The 25,234-nt window shown below is 41.9% G+C and overlaps 1 protein-coding gene across 3 annotated transcripts in view; it reads left to right on the top strand.

Annotated features, from left to right (window-relative positions):
* RGL1 (ral guanine nucleotide dissociation stimulator like 1) overlaps window positions 1-25,234 on the top strand; it is a 277,771-nt gene that overhangs the window by 233,054 nt on the left and 19,483 nt on the right. For all 3 annotated transcript variants that reach the window (XM_060035202.1, XM_060035213.1, XM_060035208.1), the window contains 6 exons: window positions 3,121-3,224; window positions 6,813-6,897; window positions 17,299-17,388; window positions 20,033-20,119; window positions 21,449-21,481; window positions 23,482-23,603. In XM_060035202.1, coding sequence (XP_059891185.1) covers window positions 3,121-3,224; window positions 6,813-6,897; window positions 17,299-17,388; window positions 20,033-20,119; window positions 21,449-21,481; window positions 23,482-23,603 — 521 coding nt within the window. The remainder of the gene's footprint in view (window positions 1-3,120; window positions 3,225-6,812; window positions 6,898-17,298; window positions 17,389-20,032; window positions 20,120-21,448; window positions 21,482-23,481; window positions 23,604-25,234) is intronic.

The following is a 25,234-nucleotide window of genomic DNA, read 5'->3' on the forward strand; positions in this document are numbered from 1 at the left end:
CTTGAAGAGCCAATACCTTCTTAGGATCTCGAATCTCTTTTCTAAAAGACTGAAATATACAGATTTCACATTAATCAAGGACTTTCCTGAGGGCTTTATATCTGAAGTTGGAGGGGCGGAGTCTATTCCTAGGCCTGAATTACATTCTCCTGGGTGTCAGTCCAGTCTATCGGATCAACTCCTCCTTGACCTTCATTTATCAGCATCTTATTTCATGAGTGAGGAAAGGTGAACAGTATTCAGTCAGTCACCACATACTTCATGAGCCCCTAAATGCTTCAGAGCTACAATTTTATGTCCTTTGCGGACATAGATAAGCTAAACACAATTAATTTGATCCTACAGGAGCCTATAGTCAAACAAGGAAGCTAACATATACTGGAATTATCTCAGCCTGGGCTGAAGAGGAGTAGGGCCGTATGATACAAGTGCTGCAAAAGTGGAGGAGCGAGAAATCACTTCTGACTGGGGTGATCCAGGAAGGTTTCATGGGTAGGATGACATTTGAATTTAGCTTTGAATAATTGATAGGATTTTGGGTATTTGAAGATTTGGGAAGATTTTTTTTTTCTCAAAAGAAGAAATTACATCAGCAAGAGCTATGTAGTTAACAACAATTTTGACAAATAATTATTATGTAAATATACTCTGTTCTGGGCTATATGGGTCAATCCTAACCAAAACACATTTTGTTTTCTACCCCATTATATATTTTTCTCATTAAGCCCCTATCTGTGGGCATAAGGCTTAAACTTACACATTTTTGCTTTTTTTTTTTTTTTTCACATTCTCTTTTGTGGTCTTTGATTAAATAGCAAAGCCATAATTGTGCCAGAGAATTTGCTTTATTTTGAGTCTGTAGGTGGTCTAATACCACAGACTTTTTAGTACATGGAAAAATACTATATGGAAAAAACAAAAAACTATCTTATGCAACTTTCACTTCTCCTATTCTGAATTGAGGTTATTTATCAACAAGTAAGAGCTACAAAAGAAGTTCTGATAGAGCATGGAATTTCTCTGTCTTCTTAGACTGAAAAGAAAAAATATTTTTTGGCCACAAACGCCATATCATTTATAGTCATCTACATGTCTCAAAAGAAAATAGTCTATCTACGTTTAATCTATTCAACTGCTTAGAAAATCTGTAACAAGCATGTAGCATCTGTATATGTGACAGGGTGACTCAAACAATGACTTTGGCCCATATAAATATCAATCGTGTGTTTATGTGATAATAAGAAATACAAGTTGTATAATTTGAGATATATTCCAAATCCCATAGCACGTGCTTAAAAGCCAAGGGTCCTTAACTCTTGGTGATGCAGTTTCCCAGTGTGGAGCATGCTGTGTCCCTTGAAATTGTGTAGGTAACTTAATAAAATAACAAGACTCACAGGTGGTTTCCAGCCAAGATTTATTTAACTTTTCCTGCATTAATCACAGTCATTTTCTATTGAGAGGATGTTTGAAAAACTGATAATTTTACATGCAGAAAATATTTCTGACCTAACATGACTGTATTTTCTTGGACTGGCCTTACTGCTACATTTTTACTTTTGTATCACCTCTCCTCAAAGATGATTCCTTTTCTAGAAATGGGGCCAGATGCCCCTTGTACTCCTTTAAACCCTTAGCTTAAGCCTCTTTCTGAATAATGTGTTCCATATGTTTATCACAATTTGCATGAAATATCTGGGCCCGAGTCCCTTTATTTATTGCAAGTTTCCTGATTTTTAGAACATAACTTTTGGATTCTGAACCTTCGTTGAACCATGCTGTCATGGGCTTGGTTTCCAGACTGACTGTAATTCAGAGCGCGAGCTTTCTCTCTCCCCTTAGCTTTCTCTCTCTTTCTTTTTAAATAAAGGGAAAGCATTGAGGCGTTTAAAAAGCGTGGGCATGACTTTTGTAAAGAACTTTGGCATTTACTCTAAGAAAATGTTGTGGGGTTTGTTTGGCGTAGTAATGTTAAGTAGCCAGATTTGGGGGTGCCAAGTCAGAGAATGCCACTTTTCCTTCACAGTCAGGACCTGCGTGACTTCATGAAGTGATCTTTCAAGCGACGTGCATTTATGCCCAACCACCCTGGGACCTCTTGCCTCAGATGTTCTGCACGAAGCCAAGCCCAGGCTCACACAGTGCACTCGATAGTCGACAGTGGGTGTAGTACACTCCCCCATACGCCTGCACACGGAGCATCTCCTTGGGCATAAGGCACAGTCCACTCTCTCGAGGCTGCCACCTTCCCCATTCCGGCCGCAAATGGGACCCTCTCCCTGACTGTTTCGCCGTCCCCTGCCATTCGTTCAGCAGGACTTTGACTTCAGGGTCGCTGCCTGCTGATGCTACAGACTGAATGGTAGCTGAAGTTTCAGGATCAGGCAGTCTTTCTCCCTCCCCAGAAAATGACGTCCAGAATGTTTCCTGTTCTCTTTCTATTTTGTTTGAAAACGCTGCCAAAGGGAATTGTATTTTAAAAGCCCAAGTTATTTTGGAACCATTGTAAGTACCAAGGTGTTTCTGAATGTTTATGATTGCGGCACAAGCCCATTTGAAACCGAATGGATGTGTATAAAAATATTCCCTCTTGGCTAAGAACATAAAAGCCAAAGTTCAACTTGTGGTGAGTTTTTATTGCCAAGTTATATACCCCTCTCTGGACAAGGGTTGGTCATGAGATGTTTGATAGCATCTGACCTCGAAGCAGCTGCTGCCCGGTTCACTTTGTGGGTCTGAAGGATACAGTCATCTTTCATGTGTATTTTTAGGGCATATGTGTGCTTTCTTCAGAAGAAAGTTTGCTTTCTCTAGCAAAGCTCTGTAGACTCACCTCCACTCGTGTTTTTACTGGGAAAGCTGGAAACTATAAAACTGTAACAACAACACAGAAAATATATTAAAGGGAGAAAAACAGGCGTTCAGGGCCAAAATCTGTAAAGTGTTTCAGTGACTGGGGTGGGAGCAAAGGAGCCACTTTTTGATGTTCAGTATTTATACAGCCGCCTATTTCGTGGTAAGAGTTCATGGCAGCTGTGATACCTCTAAAACAGGAAACCACCAACTCACTGTTTTATTGATATTTAAATGCCTTGTATGTTTTAATCACTCTCCCTACAGGAATGTAGAATCCTGAAGAATTTCTCCTCCTTGAGGGCCATCGTTTCGGCACTGCAGTCCAATTCCATCTATCGGTTAAAAAAGACTTGGGCCGCGGTCCCAAAGTAAGTTCCCAAGTGTTCTGCTCTGCTTTCTTTGGCTGGGCTGATTCGTGGCTGCATAAATGGTGTGGGTCCTCATTTTCAAAGCTCATATTATATAACTAGAGAAACATCTTTGAAAGCCTCTGTGTGTTCCAGGCAGGGTGTGTTTTACACATCATCATGAATGAGTTTTGAGGCAGGGCTGCTGCAGAAATCAAACTCATTCTCAAAGGGTGCCAAAGCCAAGATGATTGGCTTTGGGGATGATTTTAAGGATGTGCATATTATCTGGGCTTTGAGGGATAAGGTTGTGGAGTGATGAAGTTACAGCAATTTGCCATTAGTTCTGGTTATTTTTCAGCCACATTCCAAAGCCCTAAGCTGTTCCAAGCTGTGAGGGATAGTGTGTGCAGATAGGACATTAGTTCTTGCTGTTCAACAAGAATCCACTTAGTTTGTTTCTGCTTCCGCCTATTAAAAGCTATCTTAATGATATTAAAAACCTCTAGGTATTCCTTCCTAGGTACCTGACTAAAAATGATTAACCGCCCACATCCTGTATTGTGTTTTTCTTCATATTTCTTGCCGTAACCTTTCGAACAATGAACAATTGTGTCCTTCCTTATTGTTTCACTGTCGCTCTCGCCCCCATGTCCAGAGCTTCACTGAACTCTAGACCAGAGGGCTTTTTGCAAAGGAGGGAAGAGTGAGTAAGGAGGCAGTTCTGGTGCCCCATGAGTACAGATGTAGATGCTGGGGCATGTGTCGTGACTACAAACTAGGTCAGCTACTTTCAACAAAGTCTCTCTCGGTTTGCACGAATCAAGAAGTCAGGCCATAACAGGGAAGGATGCGTGAACTGTTTATAACCTGTATTGTATGCAGCACAGTCTATACTGTGTGCAGTGCAGTCTGTGCTGTGTGAGGCACTGTCAGTTGCAGTCGGGAGCCAGGCCAGCTTGCTCCCCGGGCAGGCCTGCCTCGTGCATTTGGTGGGCTCTGTCCTTAGAGTGGAAGGTCTAGGTATTCAATTTCATCAACTCACTCAGAGCTGCTTAAGCCTGAAGGGACTGACACTACCCAAACTCAACAGAGATCCAGATTGGTAAACGAGAGTTTCATAGATTTATGCTGAAAAAGGGGTGCCAGAGTGTTCAACCTACTGATGAGCTCACATTCTCTATCAGAGGAAAGTCTGCTCAGGGGAAGTCACGTTATTTATTATATAATTCTTTGATGGGTTTTGAAGCAGGTGATCTTATTGCCTGGTGTTATACATCTGCAGACGCCTCAGCCACTTGGACTCCAGAGCTCGTGTTCTGTTATCTCTCAGGAGAAAAAGTGGCAGACAGGCTTTTCAAAGTCCAGTGCAATTTTCTCGATAACCACTCTCTTCCTGGGTTCTTTCTCCTCTTCATTAGTCTGAATGAAGAAGGTGACTCTGTGTGAGAGATTAGTTAATTGATTTTCCTTTGCATAGGAGTCTTAGGAAAGATAAGGATCATATAAAATCATTTAGATGTTAGGCCCTGGCGAAATATGATGGGAAAATCAGATGCGTACAGCGTCCCCATCCTCAGCACCCCAGCCCCACTCCTTCCTCTCATCACTGCTCCTCAACTGTGGTAGCAGCAACAACGGGACGGTCAGGGGCTAAAATGAAGACTTGCCCCACTGCACCCTTCTCTGGTGGCAGTGAAAGGTAATCCTATCTTTCCTTGGTGGTTGGTAAGTAGAACACTCTAGAAAGTCACTTAGCCAGGCAAAGATTTCTACCATAGCAAATCTGAGGCTAAAACACAAGTAAAAAAATTAGTGGACTTGTTTCTTCATCTCCTTGGTTACCATATGAGAAGGTCCATTCTTCCAGCTGGCTTTTTTTTTTTTTTTTTTTACATCTTTATTAGAGTATAATTGCTTTACAATGGTGTGTTAGTTTCTGCTTTATAACAAAGTGAATCAGTTATACATATACATATGTTCCCATATCTCCTCCCTCTTGCGTCTCCCTCCCTCCCACCCTCCCTATCCCACCCCTCCAGGCGGTCACAAAGCACGGAGCTGATCTCCCTGTGCTATGCGGCTGCTTCCCACTAGCTATCTACCTTACGTTTTGTAGTGTATATATGTCCATGCCTCTCTCTCGCTTTGTCACAGCATATCCTTCCCTCTCCCCATATCCTCAAGTCCATTCTCTAGTAGGTCTGTGTCTTTATTCCTGTCTTACCCCTAGGTTCTTCATGACATTTTTTTCCCTTAAATTCCATATATATGTGTTAGCATACGGTATTTGTCTTTCTCTTTCTGACTTACTTCACTCTGTATGACAGACTCTAGGTCTATCCACCTCATTACAAATACCAGCTGGCTTTTGTATTTAAGAAACACCACAAAACAAACCTCAAAGCCCTATTCTTTACAACATGGGTGTCTGGTTTGTGTCTTCATTGGTTGGTGGGTTCATATTTTAGCAGGGCTGCTGGAGAAGTATCACAGTTCCCGAGAGAAGCCACTTGCATATCAGCTCTAGATAGTTTCTACTGCTAAATTCAAGGAACAGGGTTAAGAGATTTTATTCAGTTATTACTTTCCTGATAACCCTTTATGTTAATAACTTTCAGTGGACAGAGAAGACATCTATTTCTTTCTGTTTATTTAGGCCCACATGCAATTAAGTTCTTAATGATTTTTTCCAAAATATAAATAGCTTTAATGGTTTTCTTAATTCTAAGAGTAATACTACACTCATTGTAAGACACATAAGTTCTTAGTAATGGCTTTCTCATAATAATGAAAGTGTTGCGTATAGAATGACATTGGCTCTGTTAATTCTTTGCCTTCGGATCATCCTCTCAGTAACCCTGGAGGGGTGTAGAGAAAAGCACGAGGCCCGTGGAGACGTAGTGTACCAGGGAGGGGCAAGGGAGGAGTAGGTGCTTCACATATGTGATCGTGGTGACCTTCACGGCCATCCTGCGAGGGGGCTGTCACTGTTTCCCTAGTGCAGAGAAGAAAACTGAAGCTCAGGAAAGTTGAGCAACTTGTCTAAGATCACTTAGGGAGTGAGTGGCCGCGTTGGGATTGGAACCCACCACCTCTGACTCCAGAGCCCGTTCTGGTTCCACCATCTACTCTGACTCTAAGAGGTTCAGGAAATTTGGGTTCTGTACTGCAGCTCTCAGCAGTGAGTAGTGGAAGCTCAGACCAATCCCCAACCCTGGCATCTTCATCTCTCCAACGAGGGGACTGGCCAAGAAGAGTTCTCAGGTCCTGTAGGGCTGTGGGTGTGTTGCTAAGAGAGAATTTTTTTTAACTTGCCGAAGAGAACATGTCCCAATTAGACAACTTAATACCCCAGGTTAACGATCTTTTTTTACGATTATAACATGCATGTTTAGAAAATATCCCTCTCTTCACACAGGTGATCATGTCTACCTGTATTAAAAAAAAAAAAAAAAAAAAGCCACCCTGCATGAGAAAGGTCATTGGCTTTGTCTGTGCTCACGTAGCCCTCCCTTCTGTAGCCAGAGGTACTGAGGGCACCTGGGCCCAAGGTGTGGGACTTTTACTAATCTTCATTTGTTAATGTTTTCTTCATCCCTTTTGTAGGGACCGAATGCTGATGTTTGAAGAACTTTCAGACATCTTCTCAGACCATAATAACCACCTGACCAGCCGGGAGCTACTGATGAAGGTGAGGGCGCTGGGTTGTACTGTGCTGACCGCTCTGGCATCCGTTCAACGGAAGGGTAACTTGAGGGCTCCTTGGATGCCTGCAGTCCCTTGAGAGAGGCTACAGGGACTGGAAGGCAGGACTTTTGGTTTTTATGCCAAATCGAAGAAGCCTGAGGCTGAGAAAATTCAAAGTCCAGCTCCTCAGCTTCACTGCAACGCAACCAGATTGTGAAACCTGCGTTGCTGCCTGTAGCTCCTCAACAAGCTGCCCTGGAAACACTGAGTGCTGGCAGTGAGGTGGGTGAGAGAGCCTGGAATATCCTTCTCAGCAAAACAGCTTCTAGGAGGACAGGGACCAAGCCTGCAATTCTACATCCTTTATTTGCACTGAATTGCGCAGCCAGTCCGTCAGCAGTATTTATCGAACACCAGATGAGTGCTGGCTTCTGAACGGCAGGCTAGGTAAAGCTACAGCTCGGTTCATTTTCTTTCTCTAGATGTTTGTTAAACATCTAATATTTGTAAAGCATTTGACCGGCCGCTGGGAGTATGAAGAAGACGAACACAGACCCTGTTTTCAGGAACTTACCTGCTGGTGGGTGGATATAGACACTAAACAAGAAAGAGTAGTCAAAGAAAGGTACAAAGATAGGTTGTGAGCAGTCATCAGAGGGGAACATAGACCAGATATTATCTTCACGGCCTCTCTATCAAGTAGATTTTATCCTCCTTATTTTGCAGCTAGCCAAGCCTCAGAGAGGTAAGGAACAAACCCGAAGTCCCACACCTGGTAGGTGGTGGAGCTAGAATGTGAGTCCAGCCTGGTGGGACTGTAAAGCCAGTGCTTTCATCACTTAGGCATAAAACTATTTCTTTTGACCACTTGGGAGTAGGAGGCAGGGTATGTCATGTGAAACTTCATGGAGAAGGAAAATAAGTTGGTAATTCAGTTAATCCTGATTGGGCATTCACTGTGTGCTGGGTGAGGGAGGTACAGCCGTTCTGAAGGCAGCCTCCAATCTTAAGGAGACTGCAGTCTCATGGGGGAGGCGAAGTGGGCAATTATGAAAAAAAACCCCAAACCAAAAATAAAAAACAAAAAAACTATGATATGTGCTACCATAGGGGGAAGCCCTGAACTGGGCTGTTAGAACAGAGGACCCTTGTCCTTAGTCTCCTCTTCTGTGAATTGGAGATGATAATAGTACTATTTAGTCTACTGATCTCATGGAATTGTTTTGAAGATTGACTAAGGAAATATTTGAAAGCCATGTGCAAATGTCAGTTTTTTGTAGTATTTCACAAGCTATCTACATGTGAAACCAAAGTATGCATAACAAATGAAAATGAAGAAAGTATAAGTGATACATGTAAGCTTACAGTAGACACTTGGAGTAGGAATGAGAGTCAAGTGGGGATGGGGTTACTTAGAAAAGGCATCAGTTGATAACTGTTAGGTTAGTCGTTCCTGTAAGAGCATCTGTTACGGTCTTCTTGACTGTTCTCCTAAGTCCTGCTTCTCTTCCTTCATGTCTCAGTGAGGACTACATTTCTGCTTGAATCCTTCCTTGACACCCTCAGGTCTGATTAGGCCCCTTCCCATGTCCTCCAGAAGCCCGTCATTCCTCTGTCCTAACACTTATCATATGCTCCATTAGAATCGCTTGTGCATTTCACCTGTCTCCCTGCTGGCCTGTAAGCCTCTTGCAGGCAGGGCCTTTTTCACTGTTTTGTCTCTAATGCCTAACACACTGGGCATGTAGCAAGTGTTCAGAAACTGACATCCATTGATGGACCTCCTCATTCACAGGACTTTAACAACTTGCCCACTCTTAGCCCTTCCTGGTGTAGATGATGTGAGCAGGGCAGGGTGTCTGCTGTCTGACTTTGGATTAGGCTCACCTGATGCACTGCACACTAAACAATGCTTGGCTTGCTGAGGTCGTGTTACTCCCTGCTTCACATCCCCTTGGATTTGCAGACTTTAAATGGAAACTCATCTGGCTGGAAGGAGATGGCTTAGTGGTCTCCCTGTCAGTAATACAAAGCTGGACTAATTGGAGCCACACATTCAAATCCCAATAGCTCTGAGTCATCCTTCCAAAGCAGATAAATTGAATACTGTGCAGCTCATTGCCTGGTGGCCGTCTTCTGGCTGAAACCTTAGAAGCAGAGCTATATCTAGACATTAAAGGTCCCATAAAACTTTCTGAAATGTAGAAGTTTACCTCGGTGCTCTAGGTTAAATTTCTTATACGTGGCTGGAATCCCAAAGATAAAAAACTTGGCTGTGAATTCATGGGGCCTGCGCATTATCGTGAATGATAGTGGAATGTTCTGGGCAGGTCATACGTCTGTGTGGGTCCCTTTCCAGTCATCTTTGTTTATTATTCTTCATACTAAGTATATAATTCTGGATATGAATTCTCAGCACAGTTGTAACGAAATGAAGGTGCTTTGGTTTTCAGAAGAACCATGGCTGGTCTCTGTTTTTAATATGCCACTCCTGGACTTAAAACTGATTTGTGGTTGGGTAATCCTAGTCGTGAATGACCTCTCTTCTCTTCTGCTTCTGGACAGATGTAAGGTGCTACCTCTATAATACTACGGCTGAGGCAACATCAGAATTAGCAAAAATCTGTGGTTTTCCTTTTAATTGTTGGAGACAAATGTTTTTATTTTACTTGGAGATTATCTTAAACCTGTTACTGTCTTAGGATTTCCAAAACTTGGATCATTCCAAGCAGGTTATCTATGGAGTCTGCACATTTCAAACCAACAGGAAGGCAGAATCTCAACAAATCTTCTTGTTTCTTGGGATTCTTGGTGAGAACTCTTCTGGGTTACATTGCTAGAAACAAATGCTAGAAAGGCCCAGGCTCTGGTGGAGATGTCTGTTTAGTGAAGCTCCAAGCACACTGAAGTCAGAGCTGGGGTAGAAGCCCGTAGGGCTGGGAAGGCCTGTTCACATAATTACCCTTAACTGCTGAGCTGTCATTTAATCAACATGTATGGAGAGGGATCCAAATGTCTGTGTAGCACCCAAGTAGAAGAGGCCCCTCTGAGGCCCAGGAACAGGATGGATGAGGGCAGCTGTCCTTTGCCACAGATGGAGATAGAGAGAAAGCGAGACTCAGGTGAGAAGTTTGCACTAGAGAGAGAGAAAGAAGGACAGAGAGGAGAGGAGACAAGAGGAGAGTGGAAGGTTGATGGAGGGCAAGATTTGGAATTCATCCAAACATGGGTGATGATTGAGGTCACAGGACTGGATAGTATTTCCAAATACCTGAGTAGAGTGAAAAACAAGATGACTTTGTCAGAAAGAAGAGTCATTAAGAGAGAGTGAACACAGGCAGCAAAAGGAGGCCAGAGGAGGGACCCAGAGCAATGCAATCACAAATCCTGTGAAGAGTCTCAAGAAGTTTCAAGGGATTGGTGTTGTGAGACCTTGCAGGGCAAAGGATTTAGGGCCGAGGAAGGAAAACACTTCCACATCCAAAACATGGTTGGATGTGGCACATAGGGGATTTCAGTTGACACCTCACCTGGAAGAGCTGGCACTACTAGTCAGTCTTTTTTTAGTTATCTATCCAGGAGTGGAATCTCGCTCTCATGAAGTCATGAAATCAGCAAACCTTCCAGCTCCTCATCCCAGATCTTTGTCCTCCCAATGAGGAGGTTTTCCTAAGTGCTCTTTTAGGATCCTACTTCTGTGATTCTCAGGAGCCTCTTAAATTTTCAGAAATCCTTCTTAATAATTTTAAGTATACCTGCAATAATGTCCATACATTAAATGTCTGTCAGTGATTCAGAAACTGAAAGGGAACCAGAATAACCTACTCCCTGGAAAGAGGTGGACATTGCATTCAAGTCAGAAAGAATTGATTTCTCACTCCAAGAAAATTCTCAAGAGTTTCCTCTTAGATAGCCTCATCCACCAGAAGGCAGGCAGCAGAAGCAAGAAGAACTACAGTCCTGCAGCCTATGGAACAAAAACTACTTTCTCAGAGAGATAGACAAAATGAAAAGGGCAGAGAACTATGTACCAGATGAAGGAACAAGATAAAACCCCAGAAAAACAACTAAATGAAGTGGAGATAGGCAACTTCCAGAAAAAGAATTCAGAATAATGATAGTGAAGATGATCCAGGACCTTGGAAAAAGAATGGAGGCAAAGATTGAGAAGATGCAAGAAATGTTTAACAAAGACCTAGAAGAATTAAAGAGCAAACACCTAGAAGAATTAAAGAACAAACAAACAGAGATGAACAATACAATAACTGAAATGAAAAACACACTAGAAGGAATCAATAGCAGAATAACTGAGGCAGAAGAACGGATAAGTGACCTGGAAGACAGAATGGTGGAATTCACTGCTGCGGAACAGAATAAAGTAAAAAGAATGAAAAGAAATGAAGATGGCCTAAGAGACCTCTGGGACAACATTAAACACACCAACATTCGCATTATAGGGGTCCCAGAAGGAGAAGAGAGAGAGAGGACCCGAGAAAATATTTGAAGAGATTATAGTTGAAAATTCCTTAACATGGGAAAGGAAATAGCCATCCAAGTCCAGGAAGCACAGAGAGTCTCAGGCAGGATAAACCCAAGGAGAATCATGCCAAGACACATAGTAATGAAATTGACAAAAATTAAACACAAAGAAAAATTATTAAAAGCAACAAGGGAAAAACAACAAATAACATACAAGGGAACTCCCTTAAGGTTAACAGCTGATTTCTCAGCAGAAACTCTACAAGCCAGAAGGGAGTGGCATAATATATTTAAAGTGATGAAAGGGAAGAAACTACAACCAAGATTACTCTACCAGGCAAGGATCTCATTCAGATTCGATGGAGAAATCAAAAGCCTTACAGACAAGCAAAAGTTAAGAGAATTCAGCACCACCAAACCAGCTTTACAACAAATGCTAAAGGAACTTCTCTAGGCAGGAAACACAAGACAAGGAAAAGACCTACAATAACAAACCCAAAACAATTAAGAAAATGGCAACAGGAAAACACATATCGATAACTACCTTAAATATAAATGGATTAAATGCTCCAACGAAAAGACATAGACTGGCTGAATGGATACAAAAACAAGACCCGTGTATATGCTGTCTATAAGAGACCCACTTCAGACCTAGGGACACATACAGATGGAAAGTGAGGGGATGGAAAAAGATATCCCATGCAAATGGAAATCAAAAGAAAGCTGGAGTAGCAATACTCATATCAGATAAGATAGACTTTAAAATAAAGAATATTACAAGAGACAAGGAAGGACACTACATAATGATCAAGGGATCAATCCAAGAAGAAGATATAACAATTATAAATATATATGCACCCAACATAGGAGCACCTCAATATGTAAGGCAAATGCTAACAGCTATAAAAGGAAAAAACAATAGTAACACAATAATAGTGGGGGACTTGAACACCTCACACCAATGGACAGATCATCCACACAGAAAATTAATAAGGAAAAACAAGCTTTTAATGACACAATAGGTCAGATAGACTTAATTGATATTTATTGGACAGTCCATCCAAAAATAGCATACTACACCTTCTTCTCAAGTGCACACAGAACATTCTTCAGGATAGATCACATCTTGGGTCACAAATCAAGATTCAGTAAATTTAAGAAAATTGAAATCATATCAAGCATCTTTTTCCAACCACAGCGCTATGAGATTAGAAATAAATTACAGGGAAAAAAACGTAAAAAACACAAACACCTGGAGGCTAAACAGTACATTACTAAATAATCAAGAGATCACTGAAGAAGTCAAAGAGGAAATTAGAAAATACCTAGAGGCAAATGACAATGAATACACGATGATCCAAAACCTGTGGGATGCAGCAAAAGCAGTTCTAAGAGGGAAATTTATAGCAATACAATCCTACCTCAAGAAACAAGAAAAATCTCAAATAAACAATCTAACCTTACACCTGAAGGAACTAGAGAAAGAAGAACAAACAAAACACAAAGTTAGTAGAAGGAAAGAAATCATAAAGATCGGAGCAGAAATAACTGAAATAGAAATAAAGAACACAATGGCAAAGATCAATAAAACTAAAAGCTGGTTCTTTGAGAAGATAAACAAAATTGATAAACCTTTAGCCAGACTCATCAAGAAAAAGAGGGAGAGGACTCAAATCAATAAAATTATAAATGAAAAAGGAGAAGTTACAATGGATACCACAGAAATACAAAGCATCCTAAGATACTACTGCAAGCAACTCTGTGTCAATAAAATGGACAACCTGAAAGAAATGGACAAATTCTTAGAAAGATATAACCTTCCAATACTGAACCAGGAAGAAATAGAAAATATGAACAGACCAATCACAGGTAATGAAATCGAAACTGTGATTAAAAATCTCCCGAAAGGGCTTCCCTGGTGGCGCAGTGGTTGAGAGTCTGCCCGCCAATGCAGGGGACACAGGTTCGTGGCCCGGTCCAGGAAGATCCCACATGCCACGGAGTGACTAGGCCTGTGAGCCATGGCCGCTGAGCCAGCGTGTCAGGAGCCTGTGCTCCACAATGGGAGAGGCCACAAGAGTGAGAGGCCCGTGTACCGCAAAAAAAAAAAAAAGAAAAAAGTATAAAAATCTCCCAACAAACAAAAGTCCAGGACCAGATGGCTTCACAGGTGAATTCTATCAAACATTTAGAGAAGAGCTAACACCCATCCTTCTCGAGCTCTTCCAAAAAATTGCAGAGGAAGGAACACTCCCAAACTCATTCTACGAGGCCACCATCATCCTGATACCAAAACCAGACAAAGATCCTACAAAAAAAGAAAATTAGAGACCAATATCACTGACAAATATAGATGCAAAAGCCCTCAACAAAATACTAGCAAACAGAATCCAACAACACATTAAAAGGATCATATACTATGATCAAGTGGGATTTATCCCAGGGATGCAAGGATTCTTCACTATATGCAAATCAATCAACGTGATACACCATATTAACAAGCTGAAGAATAAAAACCATATGATCATCTCAATAGTTGCAGGAAAAGCTTTTGACAAAATTCAACACCCATTTATGATAAGAACTCTCCAGAAAAGTGGACATAGAGGGAACCTACCTCAACATAATAAAGGCCATATATGACAAATCCACAGCAAACATCATTCTCAGTGGTGAAGAACTGAAAGCATTTCCTCTAAGATCAGGAACACGACAAGGATGTCCACTCTCACCACTATTATTCAACATAGTTTTGGAAGTCCTAGCCATGGCAATCAGAGAAGAAAAAGAAATACAAATGGGAAAAGAAGGAGTAAAACTGTCACTGTTTGCAGATGACATGATGCTATACATAGAAAATCCTAAAGATGCCACCAGAAAACTACTAGAGCTAATCAATGAATTTGGTAAAGTTGCAGGATACAAAATTAATGCACAGAAATCTCTCATATTCCTATACACTAACAACAAAAGATCAGAAAGAGAAATTAAGGGAACAATCCCACTCACCATTGCAACAAAATGAATAAAATACCTAGGAATAAACCTACCTAAGGAGGTAAAAAGACCTGTGCTCAGAAAACTATAAGACACTGATGAAATAAATCAAAGATGACATAAACAGATGGAGAGATATACCACGTTCTTGGATTGGAAAAATCAGTATTGTGAAAATGACTATACTACCCAAAGCAATCTACAGATTCAATGCAATCTCTATCAAATTACCAATGGCATTTTTTACAGAACTAGAACAAAAAAATCTCAAAATTTGTATGGAGACACAAAAGACCCCAAATGGCAAAGCAATCTTGAGTGAAAAAAATGGAGCTGGAGGAATCAGACTCCCTGACTTCAGACTATACTACAAAGCTACAGTAATCAAGATAATATGGTACTGGCACAAAAACAGAAATATAGATCAATGGAACAGGATAGAAATCTCAGAGATAAACCCATGCACCTGTGGTCAACTAATCTGTGACAAAGGAGGCAAGGATATTCAATGGAGAAAAGACAATCTCTTCAATAAGTGGTGCTGGGAAAACTGGGTAGCTACATGTAAAATAATGAAATTAGAACACTCCCTAACACCATACACAAAAATAAACTCAAAATGGATTAGAGACCTAAATGTAAGACCAGACACTATAAAACTCTTAGAGGAAAACATAGGCAGAACACTCTTTGATGTAAATCAACATCAAGGTCTTTTCTGACCCACCTCCTAGAGTAATGGAAATAAAAACAAAACTAAACAAATGGGACCTAATGAAACTTAAAAGCTTTGACACAGCAAAGGAAACTGTAAACAAGGCGAAAAGACAACCCTCAGAATTTGCAAATGAATAAATGGACAAAGGATTAATCTCCAAAATATATAAACAGCTCATGCAACTCAATATTAAAGAAACAACCCAATCAAAAAATGGGCAGAAAACCTAAATAGACATTTCTCCAAAGAAGACATAAAGATGGCCAAGAGGCACATGAAAAGCTGCTCAACATCACTAATTATTAGAGAAATGCAAATCAGAACTACAATGAGGTATCACCTCACACTGGTTAGAATGGGCATCATCAGAAAATCTGCAAAGAACAAATGCTGGAGAGCATGTGGAGAAAAGGGGACCCTCCTGCACTGTTGGTGGGAATGTAAATTGATACAGCCCCTATGGAGAACAGTATGGAGGTTCCTTAAAAAACTAAAAGTAGCATTACCGTATGACCCAGCAATCCCACTACTGGGCATATACCCAGAGAAAACCATAATTCAAAAGGACCCATGCACCCCAGTGTTCATCACAGCACTATTTACAATAGCCAGGACATGGAACCAACCTAAATATCAATCAACAGATGAATGAATAAAGAAGATGTGGCACAAATATACAATGGAATATTACTCAGCCATAAAAAGGAACGAAGTTGGGTCATTTGTAGAGATGTGGGTGGACCTAGAGACTGTCATACAGAGTGAAGTAAGTCAGAAAGAGAAAAACAAATATTGTATATTAATTCATATATGTGGAATCTAGAAGAATGGTATCGATGATCTTATTTACAAAGCAGAAATAGAGACACAGACTTAGAGAACAAATGTATGGACACCAAGGGAGGGAAGCTGGTGGTGGGGGTGTGGTGGTGGTGTGATGAACTGGGAGATTGGGATTGACATGTATACACTAATATGTATAAAATAGGTAACTAATAAGAACCTGCTGTATAAAAAAATAAAATTCAAAAAAAAAAATTATCAATAGTTTGGGAGGACTCAACCACCCAGCACAGGAAGTGGCACATTTCAGGACACTTTCATTCATCCCCAGGAAAAACTGTAAGCAGGGAATCATTAAATGATACCTCTTCTTATTATCACTTGTAATAGGGAGACTGAAAATTGGTAATGAGTCACTATGGATTCTGTCCCCAGTGATGTACCTGGACCTGGATAAAGGCTGGTGAATGATACAAGACATTGATGTCGCACTGTCATTGGAAAGGCTAAGTCACTGGAAAAGATTCCCTCGTAGTCGTACAGTAGTGAAAAGTCACATGCTGTGGTCATATGATAAACCCAGGGAGAACTGACTAATGGAAAAACAATGCAATTATGCACTACTGAATTGTGAAATTTGCCTCCCATTCATGCAGTTCCTGGAAAATGAGAACTTAACAAGACCCCCCAAACCACAAAACCAAAAACACTTTATGTTCAGTCAGCAAAACTGGAGATTAGTCATTATGTAGAAGAGTTTGTTGTCGCAACAGATGGGAGGAGAGAAAGGGTAGCCATCTGTTCTCAGGCGCCAGGAGGAAAGATTGATTTGTAGGAGTTCCAAACCTGAGAGGCAAGTTGGGAGGATGGACTGGGGGAGAAAAAGGGGAGAAAAATGTATGAAGGTCTGGCTTTCATAGATCAGTGCTGGACTTCCTCAGAAAACTTCCGGTATAAAAAGTTTCATTTAGCTAAGAAATACCACAGAAATAGTCCCTTTTCTTTCACAGAATGCTGGCACAGGCCTTTCAGGCCAAGATCAAGAAATCATAAAATTTACAGAGGAAGAGATCTTCATTTCCAGGATGTGTGATTACTTCAAGTGAAATTTGGGATGTGTAAAAATTGTCTCCAGTTCCAGGAATTGCCTGCCTTGTATTAATGATTGATTTTATAACCAAATCAGGGGCTCTTCTTACAAAATAGGGGGGTGGGGAAACGGGATAAGCCATGGCCACCAGGCACCCTCAAGAATAGATGGCTCAACCAGTAGCCAGCCAAGTGTTTGCATAATAGTCCAGAGCCTGCTGGGGGCCTCTTCACTTTGCATGGCGTCCAGATAGTTGTGCAGAGGTTCCGCCCCAGAAACTAGGTGCCCCTTCACTTGCCCCTGTATCACTTTCCTCTGTGTGTGCTTCTGTTTCTTAGGAAGGAACCTCAAAATTTGCAAACCTGGACAGCAGCGTGAAGGAAAACCAGAAGCGCACTCAGAGGCGGCTTCAGCTCCAGAAGGACATGGTATGTAAGGCCCTGGGTCTCCCTGAGGGCCCACCAGAGAGCAGCCCTATGTCAGGGGCTGGGCTCCTGCATGGCCCTGGACCCTTTAGTCTGCAGGGTGCCCCTGCCCCCAAAGAAGTTCTCCATTCTTTACCTCATCTGTTCTCAGCAGCCCTGGGAGGTCTGAAGCTATTTTCACTCCCACTGGACCCAGCAGGAAATAAACACTGAAAGTCACAAATCACATTGTTTTCTGGAACATTTTTATTTTCTGGAAGTGAGGGAAAATCTGCGGCAGGTAGATTTCTGTCCCTTTTGCTGTCTTCTTTATCCACTCCTGCACTTAGGAGCTACCGCGACCTTGGCCTTGAGACCCCTGGGCTTCAGTTCCCCGACGGGAATGCCTACTGTAGCCAGCTTGGAACACACGGTGGCCCAGTACCTGGGTGCCGGGGAGAGAGAGTGTCAGCTCCCAGGAGGACTTGGTCCTTGTACTCGGAGACCTTTTCATTTGTTCCAAGTCCTCTAGTCATTTTCTGGCTCTCGTCACTAACCCCAAGTACTAGCCAAATCTTTCTAGTTTTTCAGTACTCAAAGGAACGTGATACCTCCCTGTTCAAGACTGGAAGGTAGTCCTTGACATCATTGGCTTTATTTTTAACACCCTCCTAACTTTTAGCATAGAAGGGGAAAACCAGAGAGAGGAGAATGGAGACTGACAAACTCAAAATACTCTCACCCCTGCGTTGAGAAGATTTTCTCCTTCTTTGGAAAGCTGGGCATAAATCAGAAATGTTGGTTTTGAGCGATGGGAGTCTCTGTAACATAAAGCCTGTAAGGCATTCACAGCACTTCAGACCTTTTTGGTGGTTCAAGGACAAGTTAAAAATAGCCGTCAAAAAAAGAGATTATTTCAGTTCAGGATGAGACCTTGTACACATGATAGGGAAGGACATACTGCAGCTGACACAGAGTTCCTGAAGGACAAAGCCCTGCCTGGAGCGAACCTCAAGAAGCAGCTCTGGCTGAGGAAACAGCCAGCTGCACACACATCAGGCAGCCTTGTCCTGCCCTGGTGGAGACTGTTTTCTGGCCAGAATTTCCATAAGTGCCTTAATGGACTGTAGGATAAGGTGTCCATGGAAGCCCCTTTTTATTTTCTCTTCAGAATGGTTAGTGCCTCTGTGGCCTTGTGGAGAATAGGGATGATTTCAAAGGAAATTTGGTGAAATTAATATAATAGGTATATACCTGCAGTGGAAGTGCTTCTACCTTTATTTCTGAAGGAAATTTCTTTTTTCTCTTTTTTTTTTGCGGTATGTGGGCCTCTCAGTGTTGTGGCCTCTCCCGTTGCGAAGCACAGGCTCAGCGGCCATGGCTCACGGGCCCAGCCGCTCCGCAGCATGTGGGATCTTCCCGGACCGGGGCACGAACCCGTGTCCCCTGCATCAGCAGGCGGACTCTCAACCACTGCGTCACCAGGGAAGCCCGGGGAAATTTCTTTTTAAATAAACTTTTAATTTTAGAATTTAGAGAAGAGTTCCAGATAATACCTCCCCAGATATATCTCCAGATAAGAGTTTCTGTGAATCCCTCCCCCATCCCCCTTCCACCTCCCCACCTCCCCACCCCCCGACCCGTTGACATTTTCTGTAACCGTGGCATATCTGTCAATACTAAGAAACCGACATGGGCATACTGCTGTTAACTGAAACCCAGACTTGACTTGGATTTCACCAGTTTTCCATGAGCATCCTGGTTCTGTTCCAGGATCCAACCCAGGGCACCCCACTGCATTTAGTTGCCACCCTAGTACCCTCTGCTGTGTGACCGTTTCTGAGTCTTTCCTTGTTTGTCGTTACCTGACGGTCTTCAGGAAGACTGTTCTAGTATCCTTAGAATGTCCCACAACCAGGGGGTGTCTGTTGTTTTTCTAGTGACTAGACTGAGGTCACGGGTTTGGGGAAGAATATCACAGATGTGAAGTGTCTTCTCATCATATCAAGGAGTGAATGACATCTGATGTCACTGGTGATATTAGCCATCATCACTTGGTTAAGGTAGAGTTTGGCAGGTTTTCTACTTTAAAGGGACTGTTTTTCCCTTTCCCTCCTGTATTCTTCAGAACCGAGTCACCAAGCCACTTTACTAGTGACACCCCGTCCTCCTGCGGTCACACTTCTCCAGTGGGCAGCAGCCCAATCCTCTACCAATGGTGAGACCATCCCTCCCAGGGCCACTCTGAACCACCGGGAGTGTCCACATGCCGTGAAAGAGAACAGAGGTCCCTCTGACCTGAGCCTAAGCAATGTGTGAACCCCACTGTGAACACACTTGAACCATCCCCTGGCTTTGAGGCTTGGTTTTCATGACTTTGAAAGTTACCTTGGTGACAGAGTTCCTGACCTATTTGTGTAGGGATTTTTAAAAATCTCATTCATGTAGGTTAGCACTAGTGGCCTTAGACTAGGCCTTGAATGGTCCTTAATTATTCTCCAAATGCTGTCGAGGATCACCTAGCCATTCGAAGACTGCTGCTTCCATCTGCAAATGGGCACGTTGCTGACTGTAGCGGGCCACAGGTCCATTTGGTCCAGTGTGGAGGTTATTGAAACGCTGAACTTTCAATAACAGCGAAGACGGTTTTACTGTGCTTGTTCTTCAGGGTGTGATGCAGGGAACTGTGCCCTACCTGGGCACCTTCCTGACTGACCTGACCATGCTTGACACTGCCCTTCAGGACTACATTGAGGTGAGTTCCAGGCTGATGGTGCAGGTGGATCGGCAGCCTTCTTGTTGGTTACCCAAGAGAGAAATACACCTTTGTTTGTACCTATCGAGGGCTTTTTATGAACGTGGCATTGGGCTAGATGCTCTGAGGAATACGAAGATGAGTGACACCAGCAGTGGCTCACAATCCAGTGGAAGGGATATATCAGAGCAGGCAGTGATGGACAGAAATAGTAAGAATTCAAACAGAAATGCAAAGAGAGAAGAGGACAGGCCACGATCCATTCCCTGTGAGGGGAGGTCATGGCAGATCCTTAGGAAGGAGTGGGTTTGAGCAAAGACCGAGGTGCTGGGTGGGACTTTGGCAGGTGGAGCTGGGGGGATAGTGTACCCTCACATTCTACCTGCTGGGGTAGGGAGTCAGTCAAGCTCGTGGATTTTTAAGTATTGCTTTATTGTTTCAGATTATTACCTTCTCTCTCTCTCAGAATGGGGAAAGAAGTGAAACAAGCTACTTGTTAGTAACAGTAATACAGTAGAATATTACATGGAGAAGAGATTGGATATTTGAAATGAAATTTAAGGATTTCCTGTATATTTAAGTTTATCTCACCTTCCTGGTTATCACATGCAGTCAGTCAGTCTGCTTTTACTCTATCATAATTAGAAGGAGTAGCAGTTATCTTGCAAATTCCCACCTCCAAGGTCGTCGTAAACGTTGTGGACATGCTCCCTCAGAGAGAGATGCTCCGCGTCTCTTCACATCCTCTGCCTCAGCTTATCTCAGGAAACACTCATCAGTGTTGGGGAATTTGGGGGGAGTGACCCATGATTTAGAAGTTAAATTCAGCCTACTGAGAATAGGAACTGGGACGATGGAGAATTGAAACTTAACTTCGGTGTTCGGTGATAATGTTGTGTAGAAGTTTGATAAACTTCTTTTGATAAAACATTGACAATGTGGTTTCCAGTATGAGTCAATGACCATCTGTTTTTGTTGCTTTTGGTAAAGAAAAAAAAGTGTAACAGAACATTCACTCAAGCTTTTGTCTTTACTGTCTCTGCAAATGTATTTGGATTCTGTGTTGTAAATCCTTTATCATGACTGTTTTAATTGGTTTCAGACATCTTAAGAGAAGGCCGTCTGCCAATCCTGTCCTATTATAATTAAAAGAATGTTTTTCTTTTAAGTGAATGATGTTTCTTTTCCTCCATTGTAGCCATAATTACAGTGTCATGAATAATTGTGACTTTATTATCCCTTTGAGCTATTTTAACAAAAACCTAGAATAAATAAGGCTGAGTTTCAAAGTAGCTTGGTTTGTCATTCATTTAAAAAAATTTCTTTCAGGGTGGGCTGATAAACTTTGAGAAGAGGAGAAGGGTAAGTAGGGGTCTTGGCTGTGGTTTTTCATTTTACTTCATCTGGGCACGAAAAAAATTAGAGGAGTGGAGACTTAAATTTTTTGCAGAGGCAGAAAAAAATTAGCATTTATTGAAAATTTATCAGATGTCATTGTCCTTGGCATGTTGTTATGTGGTATTGCCCAAGAGCCCTGTGGGGTAGGTTTTATCATCCTCAATTCAAGGGTGAGGAAACCAGGACGCAGAGAAATGAAGTAACTTGACCAGAGTCACCGGGTAGCACAGCCAGGGTTCAAATGCTGTCCTGTCTCTCCTGAGCCTGCAGTTCTTCCTTTACCCCCTCATCATCTCCTTCTTTACAATCAGCTTCAGCAATAACAGGTCCATTCTATTAAGGAGAAAGGGTTTCATAAGAGTATATGTTATGGAAGGGTTAATAAAGATGGTTAACTCCTGTAGGCCTACTGAAGAGAGGAAAGGAAACGGTCTTCATTGTTAACGTGGATAATTATTCTTTTCCTTTCCTGTCAGCATAGGAAGGGGTGTGCAACATCAATTTGAAATTTTTCTGTGGAGAGTAGAAGAGTTCCACACTGCATGAAAAAAGATAAAACAGAGCTTTAAAAATTCGCTATGCGTTTAGTGTTTTTTAAAATCGTATATTTAAACGATTTCAAGGAATATGAGTGAGCAAAATAATAACTTCACCCCGTAGTAACTCTCATTGTTCTTTACTTATTCTTTCATTCTTTCATCCCACAAACGTTGACTGCAGACCGAACAGGGGTCGGGCAGTGTGGTAGGTTTAGGGATTGCAGCAGAAAAAGCCCAGAGCTCCCTGCCCTCATAAAGTTCACAGTCAAGGAGGAAAGTAGACAAACAGGCAGTTACAATGCAGCCTGATAAGGGCTTGTGAGCAGAAGTAGTGGGTATTATAGGAGCACATGGGAGGGGCATCTAGCCCCAACTTGTGGGGTCAGAGAAACTTCCAGGAGGAAATGACATTGCAGTTAAAACCAAAGTTTTAGGAGCTGACCAGGCTGAACTCATCAGTAACAAGATATACTACCCTAGACGAATGTAAGCCTTCTGTCCCTGGTAGCGTTTGATGATAAATGTTCCTTGGATACTGAGACCAAGGGTGGAGGTCACTGGATGGGAAGTTGACACCTACGGAATCTGCCAGTTGTTGGGCTGCTTCTGTCCTGTAACATTAAAACAAATTCAGTTATTGCCTCCACAGTTACCCGTCTCTGTCCTTTCCCTTCAGAATAACCCTGGATGATAATCTCTTTCTTTTTAAGACTAGCGTGTTAAACTTTGGGAAAGTTTGAGTGTAAGACCTAAAGCTAAAGCTTATTTCCATTGCTGACTTTAAAAACATCTTTATTGAAACATCTAAAGAAGTATAAATAATTTTGGACATAATTATACACTTGCTTCTCTTGTGAGCTTTAAAAGACTGAGTTAAATGATTTACTGGAGTAGTAAACCCCCAAGGATTCAGGAAATCTAAACATTCAAGTTTATGAGGCCCTAGACTGTTTAGATATTCAGCCCTACCAAAACTTATTTATTGAGGGGTAAGGGTTGAAGAAGATGGGGGTGGGAAACTGGTGTGCTTCCTGACTTAGAGTAATTATTTTCCTTATCTTTTAGGAAGTAGAATTTTTAAATACATTTTAGAAGGACTCAGGCTTAAAAAGTAACTTTTCTGTCTCAAGAATGGAGATGGAAAAGAGAAAAAGGAAGTCACTCTGACTTTAGGTAGTACCTAGTTTGGGTCACTTTGGTAGCTTGTTTTATTCACATAAATTGCTTTTTTCAAGGAGAAAGAAGGATTGACCACTAAAGCGTGTAAGGACACCAGTGAGTCAGAGTTACAAGCAGCACTTTAGAATCCTCCTAGATGCATTTGTCCATCATTTATCCTACTGTGGTGTGTTTTCATGTTGAAAAGATGTATATTTGGTTGGCCTTTTAATTCACTCTTTCTCTTTGGTGCTCTGTCTGCTCTAGGAATTTGAAGTGATTGCCCAAATCAAGCTCTTACAGTCTGCCTGCAACAGTTATTGTATGACCCCAGACCCAAAGTTCATCCAGTGGTTCCAGAGGCAGCAGCTCCTAACAGAGGAGGAGAGGTAGGAGGACACATTGCCCATCAGGGCAGAGCTGTGGTGTTGGCCAGAGGGATACTGCATCTGGTTCCTCATTTGGCCGTTTATTCAACAACTATTTAGTGAGCAGCTCCAAGGTTCCAGATCCTCGGTTTTCAAAGGTTAATGGTATAGCAGGAAGAATTGAACTGATGGCATCAGAAAATGTGCTTTCAGATTCTTGCTCTACCATTTATTTATCTTTGTCACCTTGAACAAGTCACTTCTTCTTCCTGATCTTCAGGATGCTCACTCTAAAATGTTTCTTTGAGAAGATTAAATGTAATCATATTTGAGACAGCATCATTACCATGTTTGTCACTATTAGTAATTGGTACTAGCTTTGAGGGAGCTTTCAAGTGGGGAGGAGAGACAGACTCATGAAGAATTGAAATACAATGGATAGTCACAGTGCTGCAGGACCCATAGGCAGGAACAGTTCACTTGGCCAAGGAAGGGGGGGAAAAAGGGAAGATAACATGAAGGCATTAACATTTGGGCTGGGCTGTGAAAGAAAGAAAAGATTTCACCAGGAGAACTGGAGAAGAACATTCCAGACAGAGAGGAGAACGTGAGCAAAGACCTGGTGGCCTGACCAGCTTGGCATTTGGAAGAACAATTGGACTCTGGTTGGTTCACAAGGGATGGGTGTCAAAATAGAGGTTGACGAGCTTGGAAAGGTACATTAACTCCAGTGCCTTGAATGTTGGCCCAGCAGGGAGGGGTGTGTAGCCTTTACCCTGTAGTTCAGAGGATTAGAGTTCACAGGCCATACCCAGCCTACCTCCTGTTTTTACATTTTAAATGGTTGAAAAAGAAACAAAAGAAGAGGAATGTTGTGACGTGAGGCAGTTATTTGAAATTAAAATTTTAATATCCATTAATAAAGTTGTACTGGAACACAACCCATTCATTTCCCTCTTATTTATGGCTGCTTTCATGCTTTAAAGACAGAATTGAGTAGTTGCGACAGCGACTCGCCCTGTACAGAAAATATTTGCTGACTTTTGCTGTAGACTAGGGGATTTCCTTGAAAGTTTATCAGCAGGGAGGGTGAAGTTGACAGCAAAATAAGTATTTTGCCAATGAGGAAATTGAGGTTTAGAGAAGTGTTATAACTGGTCAGTGATAGAGTTTGGAATCAAACTCAGGTCTGCCTGACTCTAAGCCTAAGCTCTGAAGGTGGTTATATAATGTTGGACAGGTCATGTAAACCCTGGAAGCCTGTTTCCTCATTTGAAAGCCAGATGATTTCTGAGGTCCTTTTAAATCTCAGAATGGGTTGGTCCTGGTACATTAAAACCTTTGATTCAAGAAAAAAAAAAAAAACCTTTAATTCAGAGTACTCATCAGTTAATGAGACTTTTTCTTTGCTATGTAGAAAACAAAACAGTTGCTGCTTCTCTTTACATTTTCTGGTCTGATGATCAGTGTGTATGAACTTCCTCTGTGGATATCCTTCTCACATATGGAACATACACACCATGGCTGGTGGTTTGGATCAGAGAGTTCAGACTCAGAATATCAGCTGTGGAATTGACTTTTTAATGATTAAAGGAATCTTGTTAAACACATCCCATTTTTTTCTTGCTGTTTATAAAACCCCTACGGCTTAA

This window comes from Delphinus delphis, chromosome 1 (assembly GCF_949987515.2).
Source record: "Delphinus delphis chromosome 1, mDelDel1.2, whole genome shotgun sequence".
NCBI lineage: Eukaryota > Metazoa > Chordata > Mammalia > Artiodactyla > Delphinidae > Delphinus > Delphinus delphis.